Below are 19,072 nucleotides of genomic sequence, written 5' to 3' on the forward strand. Positions count from 1 at the left end.
ACCGAACCGCTTCCTGGGCGGCCTCTCCCTCGGCTTCGACTACTCCTTCCCGTGCTGGCTCCAGCGGGAAGTTCGAGTCTCTGCTCCGATAGCAGGCCAGGACGTGCTCGGCCACCGCGTGGGCCAATCCGCGCCCTTCCCGGGCGGCAAGCTCCTAGACGGCCTAGGGCAGCGCCTCAAGGCGCTCGCAGACTTGTTGAAGCCCCAGGACTTGGCGTCCGGGGCCATCGCTCTTCTCGTCCGCGACGAGTCGCCCAAGGCCAGCCCTTTTCACGACCCGTCGCATCCGCCGGAGTACGTCCTCCAACATCTGCTGCAGGTTGACCCGCGAGACAAAGGCAATCTCGAGCTTCTCCTTCGCGGCCCGCAGTGGCTCCTCGAGTCCCTGGCCCCCGGCCGCGCCAGAAGAGCCACCGTCGGTTGCGGGGACGGCGGCCTGCTTCGTCTGCGCCACCAGTTCGGACAAAGCCCGCTCACGGGCAGTCAGCTCTGCCTCGTGTTTAGCGTTCTCCTCCTCCCTGGTGGCAACGACTGCCGCCGCCGCGGCAGCCTCCCCCTCCCGGCGGGTCCGCGAGTCTTCCCGGGCGCCCAGATCTGCCGCCGTGGTCTCGTTGTCGACCTCCCGGATGGAGACGTCCTCCTCCCACCATCGGATATCTTCTTCAATTTTCTGGAGCTCGTCTTTCCAACGTTGGAGGCTGGCGCGTGTCCGATCGGCCTCGCCCTCTCGACGGGTTAGCTCAGCCCAGAGGTCCTCCGCCGCCTTCTCGCGGCCCGCGACCGCCTCCTCCCATTCCTGCGCCTGCGCCTCCCTGGCAAGGGCCTCGGTAGCCTACTGCCGCGACGCCTCCACCAGGCGGGCGGCGTCTTCTTGCTCCCGCGCAGCTTCGGCACGGGCGGTGTTCAAAATCTCCCGCTCCCGCGCGACCTCCGCGCGGGTATCCTCCAAAAGCTTCTGCTCTCGCGCAGCCACCGCGTGGGCCTCTTCCCTGGCGTTCGCAAGCTGCACCCTCTCCAAGTCCAGCCTGGCGCGCTCCGCTTCAAGCTACCCCACCTTCGTGTCCACCGCCGCGCCCAGCTGCTCGACCGCCACCTGGACGACCTCGATCGCGGCCAGGAAGGGGTCGGCAGGCAGGCCGGGCGCCGGTGGAGCGCTGGTTTCCCCGCGATCCGCCTCCGGGGGGTTCTGGGTCCCCGAGGGTCACCACATGATCATCCGCCCCGGGCTCGGCACGCCCGGGGTAGGTTCGACCGGCGCCGGGCGCTCGGGCGACGGCTGCGTTCCCGCCTCGGTCGCCGCATCCGCCAGCCCCGGCAAGGCCACTGCTTCCGCCATCATCCGCCCCGGGCTCTGCACGCCCGGGGTAGGTTCCACCGGCACCGAGGGTTCGGGCGACGGCTGCGTCCCCGCCTCGGCCGCCGCTTCCACCGTCCTCCCCTCGGCCGCCGCGTCCGCTGCCCCCCCCCCTCGCCGCCATCACCGCGTCCGCCTGCCTCGGCTCCGCTGGCTGGCTTGGCTCGGGCGCTGGTGCCAGCGCCGGCGTTCCTTCGCCCTCGGCGGCGCCCGTGGGTGGCCTGCAGGAGACAGATGAAGGTCAAAACCGAAGCTTAGTTCGGGTGGAGAGCGCCCAAGAAAGAGCGAAGAATGAAACTTACGCGGTCGTAGTTCCCCGGTACTGCCATTTGGCCGCCGGGAGCCTGAACTCCGGGCCTGGCAGTGCCAGCCCGGAATCCTCCCGTCTCCTCTTCCGCAGGAGGCTCGGCGGGGCCGTCGCGCGGTCTCCAGGTGCCGACTCAGGCCCCATCCTCACGAGACGCGGCTCCAAGACCGGGAATGCCGCCGCCGCCGATGGCGACGACGGGGACTCCGGCACGGGGATGTAGACTCGAGGGCGCTTCCCCCAGTCTCCCGGCGCCACCGCCGCTGCGCTGTCGGCGGTGCCCTCTTCTCCGGTGCGGCAACTGCTTCCCGCAGCGGCTCTACCGCTGGCATGCGGCTCGCTGCACGCAGCGCCCGGGCCACCGGTCCACACCGGGCTGCTCGTAGCCTCCTCGCTGGCCACCTCGTCCAACCCAAGGAGCTCGGGGGCCTCGGGGCTCCGGCTCCTCGGCCGGTCGACGAGCCCCTAGGCGTTGAACTCCGGCAACTTCGCCAAGATCGCCGCGCGCTCGGGGTTAGCGCAAAGCGCCATCTCCGGCCACGGGAGCACCGCCCGGCTCGTGTCCTCCACGCCGGTCACCACTCGGGTCATGCCCTTCAGCTCCGCTGGGCCCAGATCCCAGCTTGCGCCGATTTGGGTTCGGGTGATATCTTTGGGCCCGGTGTAGAGCCAGCACGGCTGGGCCCGCTCCCGCAGGGGCGCTAGGCGGCGGAGCAAGAAGTCCGTCACCACCATTACCGAGGTCAGCCCGGAGTCGCGTAGGAATCTGATGCGCTCGAGCACCGGCTACAACCTCGCGTCCTCCGGCGGCGGCACCTCCCACGTCGACTTCTGGGTCTCCGCCACCACTTCCGATAGGGCAAGACGATCATGGGGGTCGATGTCGACGAAAAACCAGTCCTGCCGCCACTCCTCCCATTTGCTGCGCAGCACCTGGGGGATGTACTGCTTCCCCAGGCCGTCTCGCAGCCGAAGATTGCAGCACCCCACGACGTCCACCGTGGAGTACCCCCTCTTCTTCCCGGCCGGCCGCAGGATGAAGAAATGTCGAAGAAGCATCACCGAAGGTGCCACTCCCACGAACATCTCGCACAGGTGCGCGAACACCGCCAGCACTACGACGGAGTTGGGGCTCAGGTGCACCAACTGGATGCCGTAGGTGTCGAGGACTTGGAGGAAGAACGTTGAGAACGGCGGCACCAGTCCCACCGCCATGAAAGACATGAACAAGACGATGCGCCCAGGAATGGTCGTCACCGGCGGGAAGTTCGCCGGCGTCACCACCGAGGCTCCCTGCTGGCCCTCGGGGACCAGCAGCTTCCTGATTTTATCCACCGCCTCTTCATTCTTCAAATGAGACTCCGGCAGCACGCTGTCTGGAGTCCTGTCACGGCAGCTTCCTCCGGCTCTCGGCATCTCGACGGGAGGGGAGGTTGTCTAGTGGTGAAGAGGAAGGAGGAGAAGCGCTCTGATTGCCTAAAGGAGTTCTAAGGGCTCCAGAGCACGAAGGAAACGAGAGCAAGATCGCAAGATAGCGTAAAGAGGGGAGCGGATCGATCCCCTCCCCCTTTTATATCTCAGAGGATTCAAACGTCTCCTTCCAACGGTGCACTCGGCGGGACGGTTTCCTCGGTTGACGCAACTGCCGGGCGAATCTCTCGCTAGTCGTGCAGCGTCAGCGGCTGCCAGGCGTATTTTCCTCGATCTGCGAGGCAACCGCGCGTGCCGCCCGTACCGTTGTCATGCCCTTCGGGAGTTGTGTGGACGCGCGTCCGCTTGTCTCCCCGCTGGGCAGTACCAGAGGCCCGGGTCTAAAGGGCCACCTCTTGAAAGCCTACCATGTGGCGTCCACGCCAGCCTCGTCCTCGTCCGCGACGAAGGACCCATCCGCAGTCTCCGTGCCCTCACCTGCCGATGGACTCGGGGGCTACTGTCGGTGTATCAGGAACCGGGGGTCCCTGAGTCCCAAGGCCAGGCCAGCCGTCCACCACGTGTCACCATCCCGCGAGGTCCCTCTTGCGGGATGAGGAAAGTCTAAGTTCCGGGAGAAGGTGATCGGGGCCACAGTCTCTGGTCCCCGAGCACCCTAGTTCCCCGATGACCCGCAGAGTCTAAGTACCGGGAAGAAAGTGCTCGGGGAGGTGCCCGGTCACCCCCGAGCACCCTAGTCCCCCGATGATCAGAAGGGCTAAGTTCCCGGAGAGAGTGCTCGGGGACTACGCGCAGCAGTCCCCAAGCGCACGGTTCCCCGACGGCCAGTGCGAAAGTGCTCGGGGCTGCACGTGGCAGCCCCCGGGCTCTCGGTTCCCCGAAGGCTCGTACAGGGATAAGCATTCCCGGGAGAGAGTGCTCGGGGAGGTGAACAGTACCCCCGAGCACCCGGTACCCCAAAGACAAAGATAGGCATTCCCGGGAGAGAGTGCTCGGTTCCCCGACGACCCAGAGAGGCCCCCAAGGGGCCCACCGATGAGGTGTCCGCCCGTCAGAGGTCCAAGGCCGCATTAAATGAGCGCGCGTGGCCTGACATATCCAACTGCTTCCGCCGCAGCGTCAGTTCCTGTCATGCTTTGACAGAGGGGCGTGGGGCTATTAATTGCACGGGTCCCGTCCCGTATCATCCGGTGTGTCTCGGGATAACATTGACAGGATCAAGGCGTTCCGCCTGCCGCCCTGCCGTGGCAGAGGAACAAGACAGGGCGGGCACGCCGGGTGGCTCTGTGGCTGCCCGGTGGGCCCTCTCAACGGCGCCCGTTGCCAGGGCGTCCACAATGACAAGTGACCGGACGCGCGCCGCGTTTTTCAACCGCCCCAGTCACTTTGCCCAGAGGAAATGATGACGCCTTTCTCGGTCGTGGCGTCTTGGAACTTGTGCCCCTTCCTTCCCGTTCGGGGTATGTCGCGACCGGCGAGTGCATAAAAGAGTCGGCACACAGGAGAGAATGGGGGGCTGGGCACGAGTTGACTCACGAAGAAGACGAACCCCACAACGAACCAAGCCAACAAACGGAGACATTGTGAGCAAGCCTGAGCAGAGCTCCAGCCGAAGAACAAGGAGCCTCAAGCTCTTAGTTAGACACAACATTCTTGTAACCAGATACATCCTCGAGAGATCTCCCTCAGGACAGTTATTGTATCCATACAGGAGTAGGGTACTACGTCCCCGTGCGGCCCGAACCTGTCTAAACTCCGGTGCATTTACTTCCCTTTGCACTAGGTCGATCATCCCCCACCACCAGACGTTGCATTTACATCCACTTCCATTTATTTCTCCGACGAACTTATTCAGGATCATCCCCCGGCCGAATCTCTAAAAAGAGGTCTCTCGGGATCCCTGCGACAGGAGCTAATCCTCCGACAGCGGCACGACGAGTCGGCACAGTACGGCTCATTTAACTGTTTTTATTTTGTAATATCTTATATAATTTGTTTAGATCTAATATCATAGGTGGAATGATATTGTGCTTATTACTAAGTAGAAGTCGTGTATTTAAATCCGGATAAAAGTAAGTTTTTATAATTTTATTAATTTTTTTGCTAACTGGAAAAAAGTTATCGAGCCTACCGTACCAGATAACGACCTAAATGAGCCATGTATAAATAGGTCGTGCTTTAATCGATCCGTGTCATACCGTATCGGGTCGTCTATTTGGCACCTCTGGCTTCACATATTTACAGTGGGCTGATGATAAAAATAAATAATCTCTTCTTAATTTGGTGGGCGGGTTGGTTTTTGCCAGTGCGGATTTATACTGGGAGCAATATTTTGATTACGGCACAAATTTGCACGAGGGAGCGGGATGATTCATAGATGAGCTATTCCACGAAATCGTAGAGTCGCTCCATTTGGTAGAATTTCGCACATATCCATTGTGAATTGTGGATCTAGAGCATTGTCCATACACCCCTTAATCCATTAATGTCAGGTAGACACAAACATAGTTTCCAAGTTATTAATCCTTTTTATTTTCAAAAATAGGTAGCAGGTTCAGGATAGTCTGAAGTCTGAACGAAGCAACGGCAACAGCAGCCAGCAGCGTTGATAACCCGTGAGCCAGTAAACCGGACGGCAGTGGTGACTGAAAAAAGCTTAGGCCATCTCCAACGAAAACCGTAAAATCTAGAAATCTAGTGAAAAGCTCTTAGGTCATCTACAACTAAAGCTGCAAAATCTAGAAATCTAGTGATATAGTGATTTATAAACTACTGTAGCACATGTTTTCATTCAAAACAGCATCGGTCTCAACAGGGATACGACCGGACCAGTACAGGAAAACGAGAGAAGCAACTACGCGGACTATTGTAGCGATCCTCAACGCTGTTCTCTGGGATGGATTTTTAAGTATCTGTTGGAGATGATCTTAGACGTGTTTGTTTATCCGTATTAGGTGCGTTCTGATTTCACTCGTGCTTATATTTTTGTGAAGAATGTCATTTAGTAGTTTGTATATATGGTTTCTTTATGTAAATACATATAATTATACGGTTAGAGTTTGATCTGATGAATATATTATATCTGTTGTGGTGCTGTAATAAGCCCACTTATTATTTCTCAGATGCAGAATTATTATATCTGCTCATACAAATAGTCAAACACCTTCATATAATTATTACATCGCATATGTATAATCATTATATTCGTCCATATAGATAATCAAATACTTTTTTAAAAAGTCGCTATATCTATTCATACAAAATATAAGTTGCAAGTGGAAAATGACACCCTTAAGTAGTATTTGTTTGGAGTATGAAGTGGGGTAGAATGATTATATTTATATATTTGATAATAAAATAATTTTATTTATATAGATGCTTATTTGTTAGGTAAGATAAAATAAGTCCATTTAAGTATCTTTTGCTCACCATCAGTGTCACGTTCGAACTAGGACAGCTATGTTTTATCTTTTTTTAACAATTTCGTTCTGAATCTTTAAAAAATATGCTATAATTCCGAATCATTACATGCTCTTCGTCCGAACAATTCATTTATTCTCGTACTATCTCACGAACCAAACACTTAAGTTACACGGCCGCCCGTGCCGAATCTGGCGAGTGCGATCGTTTCCAAGGCGCGAGCGTGCGAGCAGCACCTCAGTTGGGATTAGTGGTCATAATGCAAGAATGCGCCAATGCTCTTTCCGTTACCGCTTATACTTTTCTTCGTTCCGCTTTTTAACAAGATATCCGAAATCAAGAGGGGGGGGGGGGTTGCACGCGCAAGGAATGGATAGTTTCCTACGAGAATATGAATGGGAAAAAATTGTATCGCAGTGATTTTTTCACTCTCTGTGAAGGCAGAGGAAGACAATCATTTTTATCCTTTTCCTAAACACCCACTTCTTGTAGTAGAAGTAGGGATAGCAACGGGCAATTTCCATCGGAGGGTGTTTCCCATCTATACTACTATTTAGCTATCAGCAGAAGTTTTCGTTATCCTTATTTAGTGGGAAATTTTGTAAAGATTTGATACCTAATAAGAATATAAAATTAAATCATAGTTAATTATTTCTATATATTAACATTATATCTATAATATAAATAAGTAATTTAGTAATACATATGAGGATAATTAATACAAAATAAGTTAAATATCGTATATTAGAAAAAAAAAATTATTTTTTATATAATATAATGTTTGTATATTTATATAAAAAACATATAGATATGCGATATTAGGGATATAACGGAGAGCCAAGCCGCTCCTTATCTAAATTCGTAGTGATCAATCTATCAATACTCATCTTGTAATAGGAGAATTTCCTATAAGCCAATTGCCATCCGTAAGCAGAGTACCATTTAACAAGCAAGGAAGCTATCACCCCCCACAGGTGATTCCAATTTCCAAATCACCTCTCTGTCCTCTCGTTCTCTTTCTTCTATCTCATACCCCAGTTCCTCTCTCCCGCCCTATCTCCCCTTCTCCAATCTCCATCCACACTGCCCCCATTGGCGCCCCAAATCTCAAGAGCTTGTGCCCAGGCTCCAAATCCATGCTCCCGCTACCCAGTCTGCTGCCATGTCATGCATTGCTATAAAATCTACCGCATCTTCACTCTGACCTCTCTAATCCGCCAAGAAACCATGGCTGGAGCCCCCAAATCCACCGGCATTATCCTCTTCCCCCTCGTACTGCTCGCCGCCACCGCCTCGGCCCTCCCCCTCCTCAACTCCTCGCTCCCTGACCCCGCCGCCGTCGTCGCGGACTTTCACAGGTACCTTCCTCTTACCAAGCTCACGCAATGTCAGCAAAAGTGCAAATTTGCAATCTTTTTGAGGTTTTGATTCGCAATGTCAGCAAGGTGGCGACGTCGCGGCGGCGGATGCAGGAGTCCGGGGGCGGCGGCGGTGGCGGGTGCATGACGGGCAACCCGATCGACGACTGTTGGCGGTGCGCGGGGACGGACTGGCGGCAGGACCGGCAGCGCCTGGCGGACTGCGGCATTGGGTTCGGCCGCAACGCGCTGGGCGGCAAGGGCGGCCCGCTGTACGTGGTGACCGACTCCTCCGACCGCGACCCCGTGAACCCCGTCCCCGGCACGATCCGCCACGCCGCCATCCAGGAGGGCCCTCTCTGGATCGTCTTCGCGGCCGACATGACCATCCGCCTCAACGAGGAGCTCCTGGTCTACAGCTACAAGACCATCGACGGGCGCGGCGCGAACGTGCACATCGGCGCCGGCGGCGCGTGCATCACGCTGCAGTACGTGTCCAACATCATCATCCACAACGTGCACGTCCACGACTGCGTCCCCGCCGGGAACGCCAACATCCGGTCCTCGCCCACGCACTACGGGTGGCGGACGCGGTCGGACGGCGACGGCATCTCGCTGTTCGCCGCCCGGGACGTGTGGGTGGACCACTGCGCGCTGTGGCGGTGCGCCGACGGGCTCATCGACGCCATCATGGGCTCCACGGCCGTCACCGTCTCCAACAGCTACTTCGCGCACCACAACGAGGTGATGCTGCTGGGCCACAACGACGAGTACCTGCCGGACTCGGGGATGCAGGTCACCATCGCGTTCAACCGGTTCGGCCCGGGGCTGGTACAGCGGATGCCGCGGTGCAGGCGGGGCTACTTCCACATCGTGAACAACGACTACACGTCGTGGGAGATGTACGCCATCGGCGGCAGCGCCAGCCCCACCATCAACAGCCAGGGCAACCGGTACATCGCCCCCGCCGACCCCAACGCCAAGGAGGTGAGCGAGCTCACAGTTCTTGCCGTGCTCCTGGCTCCTCGTTTCCTTGCTCAGCTGCTCTGGTTTGGGTTCCGTTCTGCTCTCTTCTTTGCTTTGCTTGGCTTGCTTGCCTCTGTCTTTTGAACGCTTCTTTGAATTTTTTTTTTAGTAATGATATCCAAATTTAAGCTGTTTTTGGATATTTTCTGCACCCTTTTGAACTGCCTATTTGAATCTGATTGAAAATGGGTGGATCTTCATAATCCTTTGGAAATTAATACTATCATCATTGTCCGGGGAATGTTTGGAGCATCTTTTTCAGGAAAAAAAACTCGCGTCATGTTTTTCCCAATCGGGTTCTGCCAGGGGAGGCAGCATCCGAGGCGTGTGCAGCCGCTGACAGGCGCTGCCAGTGTGCCCCGCCACACCGGAACGGGGGTGGTGACGGCCTGGGCTGGGCCAGCTTCTGCTCTCGTGTCGTGTGTGCGCGCACGCGCGGCAGGCAGCAGGAGCGAGTTGAATGGCCACGACGGTGCGTAACGTGTGCGCGTGTGGTGGATTGGCAGGTGACGAAGCGGGTGGACACGGCGGAAGGGAGGTGGACGGGGTGGAACTGGCGGACGGAGGGGGACATGATGGTGAACGGCGCCTTCTTCGTGCCCTCCGGCGAGGCGCTGGAGGACATCTACCAGAAGGCCTCCAGCACCGACCCCAAGTCGTCCGAGCTCGTCGACGCGCTCACCCAGAACGCCGGCGTGCTCGGCGATCCCAGGTACCCACGCTCCCGAACTCACTTCTTCGTCGCCGAGTTCATGCGTTCCATGCGCGCGCGCGGTCCATTGGTGCTGCGTTGCACGATACGATGTCCCCCACCTAGGCGCCAGATCGGCGCACGCACTTCAGTGACACGTCAGCCTAGCCTCTCTCTGCCTATTGGAAATATCTCGGACGGTGAGGCCCACATGAATGACGATCACTGATGAGTGGGGCCCGCGTAGGTATCAAGCCTTTTTTAGTTTTTTTTTTCCGCCTTTGGGTTCGTCGTTTTAAACGCCGAACTTTTGTTAACGGCCGGGCATCGGTCGCCAGACCCTGCCCCGCGGGTACAGTTCACGCAGGGCGAGAAATTTTCGGTGGAATCTGCGCTTCCGGCTGGTGGAAAAGCTCGAAAGTCCCTATGCCCGCCCTGCCCCAGTGCTGTAAGCTAAGCCTGCAATGTGGACCTACTAGGACAATGGGTTAGTTATTTTAACCTGGCCATGCCCTGCCCAAGTTACTGCTCTTTTTAGTAACTTGTTAAGGATACTGTTAGTATAATAGTATGTTAAATCATACAAAGTAGTAAAGAAAATAATGATTTTATTTGTATTTCGATCCCAAAAACTATATTATTATACTAGAGCAATTGCAAGTTTAAAGTGTATAAAGTACTCTATAATGCATAAGGAAGAAACATGACAACTTATAGATGCAGGAGCACGAGAGGTAATACGGTACTCTATAATGCATAAGGAATAGAATATTATGGAAGAAATATGAGAAGTTATATATAGAAGCACGGGATGTAGATATAATGATACTGATCATGCAATACATAAATTGATTGATAACTAAATTTATCTTTTTAGTGCATGTGCTTAGAAGTAGATAAGAAAGTTTTGAATGGCAAGTGGGCTAGGACCCGTTTGGTCACGCGTAGCTCCGTCGTTGCATGCCATGTTAAGGATTAACCTTGGTTGAGGATTTGCGTACCCCCAGATACTATTCTACTACTCCTTTCGATCATAAAAATACATGTTATTTTGGATAAAATATATTCTTCAATATATAAGCTTAATTATTATTTTTTATTAGAATATATTTATAAAATCTATTAAATTTATATTATTATAAAAATATTTTTTAAGATAAATCTACATATATATAATTTTAAAAAAATTAAACTATTTTAAAAGCTATTATTAGTTAATATTTAATTTTTTGTCTAAACGTTTTCAAAAACGACCTATGTGGCTGGAGGGAGGATCATGGTAAAACCTCCAGTTCAGTTATCAGTGCGGCAGTAGCTTGCTGACAGAGCCGGACTATTAGAGAATAAAGTGGTTTTGTCTCGTACTGGAACTAGTCTAATCGCATTGGCCATGCGGGGAAAAGCGTGCTGCGCCAGTGCACGACAGCACGAGAGCCCCATGAGCCCCTTGGCCCACTCGCCGGGGTCGCCGGGTCTGACTGGAGCCTGGTCTCCGGGTCGGTGTGGCTGGCCTGCACGAGAGGCGAGAGTGCGAGACCGCTGTGCAATGCGGGCCTCACCTGGAGTAGTTTCTTCCGTAGAATTAGATGGACTTATTAAATAGTAGTTTTTAGTTTTAGTTTTTATAATAGAATTTGTGAAAATGATTCTCTAAAATGAATTAGATACTGTGAATAAAAAATAGTTTTTCACTGATTCATTTCTTGTATAGAATCATTTTTACGTTGATTTTATCCTAGAAAATCATTTTTAATCATAAAATCACTTTTCTCGTAGAAACACTTTTTAAAAACAAATTAGATAAGGAAAGTTCTACCAAACCTAGAGACGTAATAAAGGATGCACTCCTTCGTCTTCGGCCCTTGGCTCGCTCCCCACTTGCCGCGGGAATAATCTTCGGTGCACCGTCATCAAAAAGGCCAGGATGGCCAATCTCCCATACAAGATATACACCTAACCAAATACATCCTAAGTAACCGTGTCATCTAAGCTGTTTTCGTTCCTTGTTTGATCCAATCCACCATTTAGTTTTTTAAAAAAATCCAATACACCAAAGCTCGCAAAAACCACTGGTTTGTGGATGTACTAGCAACCACTGGTTTTAGGTAGGCAGCCATGTACTCATGTCAGTGAGGTGCTCCAAAGTCTCCAGTGTCCTTCGCAGTTCCATCATGCGCACTAGTGGTTCGTTCTTTCGATTCTTCCTTCTTTCCCTGCGCATTAAAAGAAGCAGAGACAAAAAGATCGTCGCGCGCTCAGTGCTGTGCTGCCGGGAAGCGAGAAGTAGCCCCGGGTGGCATGGGACACCGGACACGGGTTGCGCTCGGCGGTCGTCGTCAGTCTTAGTGCATCTCCAGATGCGCGCCACTGATCGCTGATTTTTTTTTTTAGGGTAAAGAGAGAGCTTTATAGATTAACTGAAAAGGGTATTACATTCCTGGGCAAGGAGCTCAAAGATGGCCGGGGGAGCCTGGAGGATCCACTCGGAACAAAGTCTGGAGCTCATGCCCATCTTAGCTAGAAAATGAGCAACCCTATTACAATCTCTCTTTAATTTGTGCCATTGCACATCTTGGAGACGGCTACAGACACCATGTATCTCATCAATGATTGGAGACCATGCTGCACGATTTCCTTGGTGTGCCACAATGTCCCGAATGACGGTGGCATTGTCAGACTCAAAAATCACCGGCATCTGAACCCAATTTGCAGCCGCGCGAGCTCCTTCTAGGCATGCCAATGCTTCCACTTCAATAGGCGCATTGCAGTTCTGAACCGCCTTGTATGCAGAGTATAGGACCAAGCCCCTGCAGTCCCTAGCGATAATTCCGACGCTAGCTTCTCCACTCTCTGGCCTAAAAGCTCCATCAACATTAATTTTTGCCCAACCTTCAGGCGGAGGCCTCCACACAGCATCATCAGAAGTGGCCCTGTTTCTTCTTATGGGCTCCGGGATGATGCATTCAGAGATGGGCAATTTACCTTTATGATCCACCTCCTGCTGCCAGACCGGGGAAAGAGTTTCCCTGAAATTCTTCAAGAACGATACCGAATCAGCAATGGAAGCCAGACCCTTCTCATGAGTGATGTCATTCCTCAAGTGCCATGATCTCCATAAGACTAGTAATAGATTTGTCTTCATTTTCGTAGGGATTGAATCTAACAGTACCAAAAGCCAGTCTGGTCCTGTGTATTTCAAAAGAAATTCATCTGGCAACTCCCAGTATTCACGTACCGCTAGGCGGAGTGCCATTGCTTTTGAGCACCTGAAGGTGGCATGGTGCCCATCCTCCACCTCATGCCTGCAGATTTTGCAGACCCCAGTACTCTCCAAAGTCCTTCTCCACTTGTTTCTCATTGTTGGCAGCAAATCATGGGCAAGACGCCATGCAAAGACACGTACCTTAGGCTGTACATCTGTCCTCCACAACACTTCCCATAGTTTCCTTTGACCATCAGGTGCTGAGCTGGAAGAATGCGATCTGGAGCTCAGGCCCAACAAATTCCAGGCAAGCCGATAAGCACTTTTCACTGAGAAAACCCCATTCTTCTCAAAATGCCACGCAGGGAAATCTTCCCTCTCCCGCACTGGAATCCTTGATTTCAGAATAACATCAGCATCGTCATCATGAGTTAAGTGACGAATTAAAGGTTCGTTCCACTTCTTCTCTCCTGGCAATATAAGGTCATGAACAAAGGTGAGCCTATTCCAAGTTTTCTTCTCAATTACTTTCAATTTGCCTGCATGTGGAACCCATTTGTGTCTCCATATTCTAACATCTTTTCCATTCCCGATTCGCCATATAACTCCCTCCTTCAACAAGTCCCGCCCATGAGCTATACCCTTCCACGACAGTGATGAAACCACCGGGAAGGCAGTATCAGTGAGGGTTCCATTTGGGTAATACCTTGCTTTCAGAATTCGTGCACAGAAACTGTCCGGGTACACAAGCGGCCTCCATGCCTGACGAGCTAAGAGAGCTTGGTTAAAACATTTCATATCCCGGAACCCCATTCCTCCGAAGGACTTCGGGCATGTTAACTTCTCCCAGGCCAACCAATGCACCTTACGCTGCCCTTTGTCTTCTCCCCACCAAAACTTTCTGACCATCCGATCATAAACCTCACAAGTCTGGAGCAGCAACTTAAACACTCCCATCACATAATTTGGGAGTGCTTGAGCCACACTCTTTATCAACACCTCCTTAGCTCCTGCAGATAAAAATTTCTCTGACCAGTTGCTAAGCCTCTTAGCAAATCTTTCTCTGATTGGCTGAAACTTTTCCGCTTTCATACGCCCCTCCGGCGTAGGCAAGCCTAGATACTTGTCCTCAAATGTGGCTCTGGAAACCTGCAGCTCATCCTTAATTTCATCCTGTTGGTGCGCCGAACAAAAATCACTAAAGAGCAGGGAGCATTTGCTTGGGTTAATTAACTGTCCCGTGCTCCTTTCATATAAAGTCAGGGCTTCTTTCACTGCTCTTGCTTGCTGCAGCTCTGCTTTGAAGAACAATAAGCTATCGTCCGCAAACAACAGATGAGAGACCCCCGGTGTCTTCCGACAAACCTTTAGTGGTTGAATTCTTCCTTCACCCGAGTATCTTTTCAAGATATTTGAGAGGCCGTCAGCAATAAACAGAAATAAATACGGGCTTAAAGGATCCCCTTGGCGTAACCCTCTTGATGGACTGACTGCCTCCAATAATTCCCCGTTAAATCGCACTTTGTAGCGAACAGTAGTGACGCAAATCATGATCCACTTGATCCATGTTTGGCTGAAGCCCATCTTCTCTATTACTCTCTCCAGGAAGACCCAATCTACATAATCATAAGCCTTCGAAAGATCTAATTTCAGTGCGCAGAAATTTTGATTCTCTCTTCTGCACTTTTGAATGGAATGAAAACACTCGAAAGCAATCAAGGCGTTATCCGTTATCATTCTACCTGGAACAAAAGCACTTTGTTGCTCCGAGATCAAACCCTGCAGCAGCGGTCTGAGACGGTTGACTAAACACTTTGACACCACTTTGTACACCACGTTGCACAAACTGATAGGACGATAGTCCTTCATTTCTTCCAGTGCACAATGCTTCGGAATCATCACTATTGTAGTGTCATTTACTTCTTCCTGCAATTCACATTCCTCAAAAAACTTGTGAACAGCTCTTAACACATCCTCCTTTAACAGAGCCAAATTCCTTTGAAAAAAGCAAGCCGGAAATCCATCAGGACCCGGTGCTTTCATAGGACCTATCTGGAACAAGGCATCTGAAATCTCTTCATCTGTGAAAGCCTTCGTAAGAGACTCATTCATCTCCTGATCCACCTTCAGTGAGAACATGTCCAGCAAAGGCCCAGGATCAAGAGTAACATCTCTTGAAAAAAGATCCTGAAAGAAACATTGAGCAATATGCTTCATCTCCTTTGCATCAGACGTGCTGGAGCCATCTTGCTTTTTTAGTTTTGTAACTCTATTCTTCTGAGCTCTCCAAGAAGCTTTCCTATGAAAATATCTTATATTACGATCACCCTCCTTGAGCCAAGAGGTCCTTGATCTCTGTCTCCACATAATCTCTTCACGAAACAGCAATTCGTCCAGCTTTTCACGCACCTCCTGTATTTGATCAGATCCGTCCAGCAACCCCTGCTGGCGAAGGGACCCGAGTCTCTTTCTCAACTTCCCCAACTTCCTCTTCACGTTCCCGACCTTCTTATCACTCCATGTGTGTAACTGGGTCAAAGTCGACCGTAGCTTTGCCATGACATCCCCCAAATTACTAACTCCTTCCCCTTTCTCCCATGCTTCCTTTATCACATCCGGCATCGAGGCGTCTCGCTCCCACATGGCCTCATAGCGACGGCAGCGAGGCGCCGCCCACGGCCTCTCCGACTCATCCCATAGTAGTAACAACGGAACATGATCGGAGCACGACGACGCGATGTGAGAAACATGCACCAGGGGGAAATGCGCCGACCATGCCGGATCCGCAACAGCTCTGTCTAGCCGCACCCGCACATTCCTTCCGTCTCCCTATTTATTGTCGTACGTCCACGGTGTGCCCCCGAATCCCAAGTCATGAAGGTCGCAAAATGAGAGAGACTCACGGAAGGCTCTCATCTGCCCCTCCGGTCTCCTCGCGTGTGAGAAGTGCTCCGACTGCCACATTGCTTCATTGAAGTCACCTATCATCAACCAGGGTTCAGTTGCATTTGGTTTGATCCGACGAAGCAACGTCCACATATGGTGCCTGTCCTGAGATTTAGGCTCGCCGTACACAAACGTTCCACGCCATTTGGCACTCTCCGGTGCCTCCCGGACCAACACGTCAATATGCCTTTTGTTATAAGACTTCAACTCTACCTCCATCGCTTCATCCCAAAAGAGGGCTATCCCACCTCCTTTGCCCTCTCCATTGACTGCAAAGCAATTACGCAGGCCCAGACGCCATCTCAACCTCCTCACTATCTCCTTGTCCTGTCTAGTTTCCGAAAGGAAGACCAGTTTCGGGCGATGCATCTGCACAAGGCAGACGAGGTCCTGAACTGTCCGGGAGCGCCCGAGCCCCCGGCAGTTCCAGCTTAGAATACACATTAGGCCCGGCGACGCTCCGCGAGGGAGCCCGCCGATGTTGCCAAATCAATAGTTTCAGAAACTGTTGTATCCTCTGCCTTCTTCATTCTCTTGCTTTCATGATTCAGTGCAAAATTTTGCACCTCATTCTCAAACACTTCCGGGATTTGTACATGCATCACCACGTCTTGCCCCTCCTGCACTTTCTCTGTAATTCCCCGCTCCCCAGGGCCCTTGGGCCTCTGCACATCCTCCAACAAAAGGAGTCTCTTGCTTGATGACATAAAGTTTGCTGGATTGGCCATATGCTGCTTCAGGCCCATCTCTGAACTCTGCATGTCTTCATCCTCATAGACGCATTGTCCAGTTTCAAATCCGGCCATGGACCCTCGGCCCCCGCGGCCCCGACCACGACCCCTTCCACCGCCATAGCCACCCCCATCGCCAACCATCCATGGTCCTCCTCTCCGGAATTCGGGGACTATAAGGGTTTCAGGATACTCAATATCCTTTTCAGCATGCACCCCATCCCCATGCTCTTTGGAGACGTGACCAAGAAAGCCACAGACTCCACAGAAGATAGGCATCTTCTCATACTGGAAGCGAAAGTATCTCTTTTGCATCCTCAACGTCAAGGTCGCGGCACGTGACAAAGGTTTGCGAACATCAATTTTAAGTCGCACCCTGACCCCTTGACCATGGCCCTTTACAGAGTTCTCATCCAACAAGACAAATTCTCCCGCCCGGCGAGCGAGCTGAGAAGCCACGCTCCCGGTCCTAATCTTCTCCTTCAAATCCGTCATACGATGCCAGCAAAACAGGGCATCCCCTGAAGATCCAGGGACCATTCTCCATCACGCGTTCCCAGTCTCCGAGACAGTTCATCTGCACCGAGAATAGATTATTCTCCATTGCCCTGAACTCTACCTCTTTTGCACAATTCCATGCTGCTCTCATGTTACCAAAGAAGGCACCATGACTAAATTTCTTCTCTGTGTGCACCCGTGCGAGGGCCATCCATCTTGCATCTGCCTGTAATTCGTCAAGGTCTTCTTCCAAAATCACCTCCTCCTCCTCATCTTCACGCAGATCAAGGGTTTTGAACACCTCATCGATCGGTGCTTTCATCTTCGTCTTCTCCGATTCACCGCCGCCCTCAATCTCCGGTCTCTTCTTCGTCCCCTCCTTTCCCTTCGACGAGCCCCCCGAATTCGAAGACGGCGAGGAATCGCACGCCAAAGAATCGAACAGGGTTCTCGAAGCTTCGCCGAGCGCCGAGCTCGGAGCTTTCGTCTTCGTCTTCTCCGCTTCACCGCCGCCCTCAATCTCCGGTCTCGTTTTCGTCACCTCCTTTCCCTTCGATGAGGCCCCCAAAATCGACGGCGGCGAGGAAATGCACGCCATCGAAACGAACAGGGGTCTCGCAGCTTCACTGAGCTCCGAGCACGCGCCAAGAACTTAGGCGCAAGCTGAGCCTGGGCAGTACCCGAGACGAAAGGGGAATTTTTTGGAGAAACTCTATGGCGTCGCCACAGAGGAGCCCAACCCTATTTTGCAAGGGTACTTCTTATCACTGATCGCTGATTTTGTCGCCGAACCCTGCGCTTTTCACATAAAGAAATGCCCATTTGTGAACTTGTGTAGAGTGTAGGCCCTTGCCCTGCTTGTTAGTTGTTACTGACCCTGTGCTGAAGACCAGCACCTTTGCCATTTGGAGAGGCTGGTCTCATTGGTTCGTATTGACTGTGCAAATGGTCCAGTGGCAGCCTCGCTAGATGCGTTTAACTACTAATCATTCAGATCAGCGGCATCAGCTGTCATTTTGAGCTCTCTTCAGACCTCTTAGCTGAACAAGCAAGAACCATGCAGAAGTCGAGCACTACATACTAGAATTGATGTTCTTCTTCTAGTACTGGGAGGCAATGCCCTTTTTCCGTTCTAGATCTGAGTAGTGTCCTTTGCTAGAATAATTATCAGTACTATATAATCACCGTTATTCTAGTATGAGTACTAGGACCGTTTGGGGACGAGCCAACCGAAGAGCACCGATGGTTCGGTTCTGCCAAACGGGATCCAATGGCAGCGTACAGTTACAAATGTGCTGCGGCCCTTTTCGCCGTTCTGTGCATCACGCTTTCCTGAAATCGCGTTCCCCGGAATCGAATTCTTATTCCGTGTGCACCTGTGACAGCGGTAATGGATCTGAGCTTAACCAACACTAAAAGAAGAGCAAGAAAGGTCCAACTCACAGCCAGTTTGCACTTGTCGAAATATATGTAATTCTAGTGGTTTCATTGCAGTGCCATTTCATATAGGACATGCTGAGCAGCTACTGATCTATGGGTTCATTTACCTTTGTTTTTCCCCCCTCTTTGGACAGGAACGACGGCCAAGAGACCGGGTACACCGGGGTCAACTACGCCGGAGTGGGAACCGGCGGCGGCGGCAATGCATACGGCTCTGTCGGGATGGTCTACGCCAATGGCGGCGGTCGGAGCTGCCGGTCGCACTCGATGCTATCGTTGACATCCTTGGTTCTTACCCTTATTGCTCTCGGATGCTTGCATCTGTTGTAACATATACTCGGTTGAGATGCTCCATTATGATTCAATTGGAAAGGCAGTAGCAAAAGGGGAGGAGGGAAAGGTAGTGGTAGTAGGGAGGTAGGCAACCGTGTGTAAATCGCACATGGGTGGGGAATATTGGAAGTAAGCTAGTCACTGTGGTTCTTACAAAGGGGAATGGATTATTAGTTCTGGATTTACTAACTCTATCCTTTCTGTGATCTCTATCTCTATCGAAGACATTATAATTCTATGAGTAAACAGGAAAGGAAACGTCATGAAACATCATGGTTAGACTCCAAAACACTTCTTCCCTTCTCCAATTTCGCTGCTTCGTCGACTCGTTAATA

At 52.0% G+C, this 19,072-nt stretch overlaps 1 protein-coding gene across 1 annotated transcript; it reads left to right on the plus strand.

The window, feature by feature from the left end:
* Positions 1 to 7,615: 7,615 nt before the first annotated feature.
* LOC133903552 (probable pectate lyase 5) lies at positions 7,616 to 18,892 on the plus strand. Its single transcript, XM_062344972.1, has 4 exons — positions 7,616 to 7,870; positions 7,954 to 8,857; positions 9,403 to 9,608; positions 18,539 to 18,892. Exons 1-4 carry the CDS (start codon positions 7,680 to 7,682, stop codon positions 18,732 to 18,734), a joined length of 1,497 nt encoding a protein of 498 aa, XP_062200956.1. The 5' UTR covers positions 7,616 to 7,679; the 3' UTR covers positions 18,735 to 18,892.
* The last annotated feature ends 180 nt before the right edge of the window (positions 18,893 to 19,072 follow it).

This window comes from Phragmites australis, chromosome 21 (genome assembly GCF_958298935.1).
Source record: "Phragmites australis chromosome 21, lpPhrAust1.1, whole genome shotgun sequence".
Taxonomy (NCBI): domain Eukaryota; kingdom Viridiplantae; phylum Streptophyta; class Magnoliopsida; order Poales; family Poaceae; genus Phragmites; species Phragmites australis.

Coding starts and splice junctions, on each gene's coding strand:
- LOC133903552 (XM_062344972.1), top strand. CDS start 7,680: ATGCATTGCTATAAAATCTACCGCATCTTCACTCTGACCTCTCTAATC. Junction 8,858..9,402: donor CCGACCCCAACGCCAAGGAG/GTGAGCGAGCTC, acceptor GTGGATTGGCAG/GTGACGAAGCGGGTGGACAC. Junction 9,609..18,538: donor GGCGTGCTCGGCGATCCCAG/GTACCCACGCTC, acceptor CTCTTTGGACAG/GAACGACGGCCAAGAGACCG.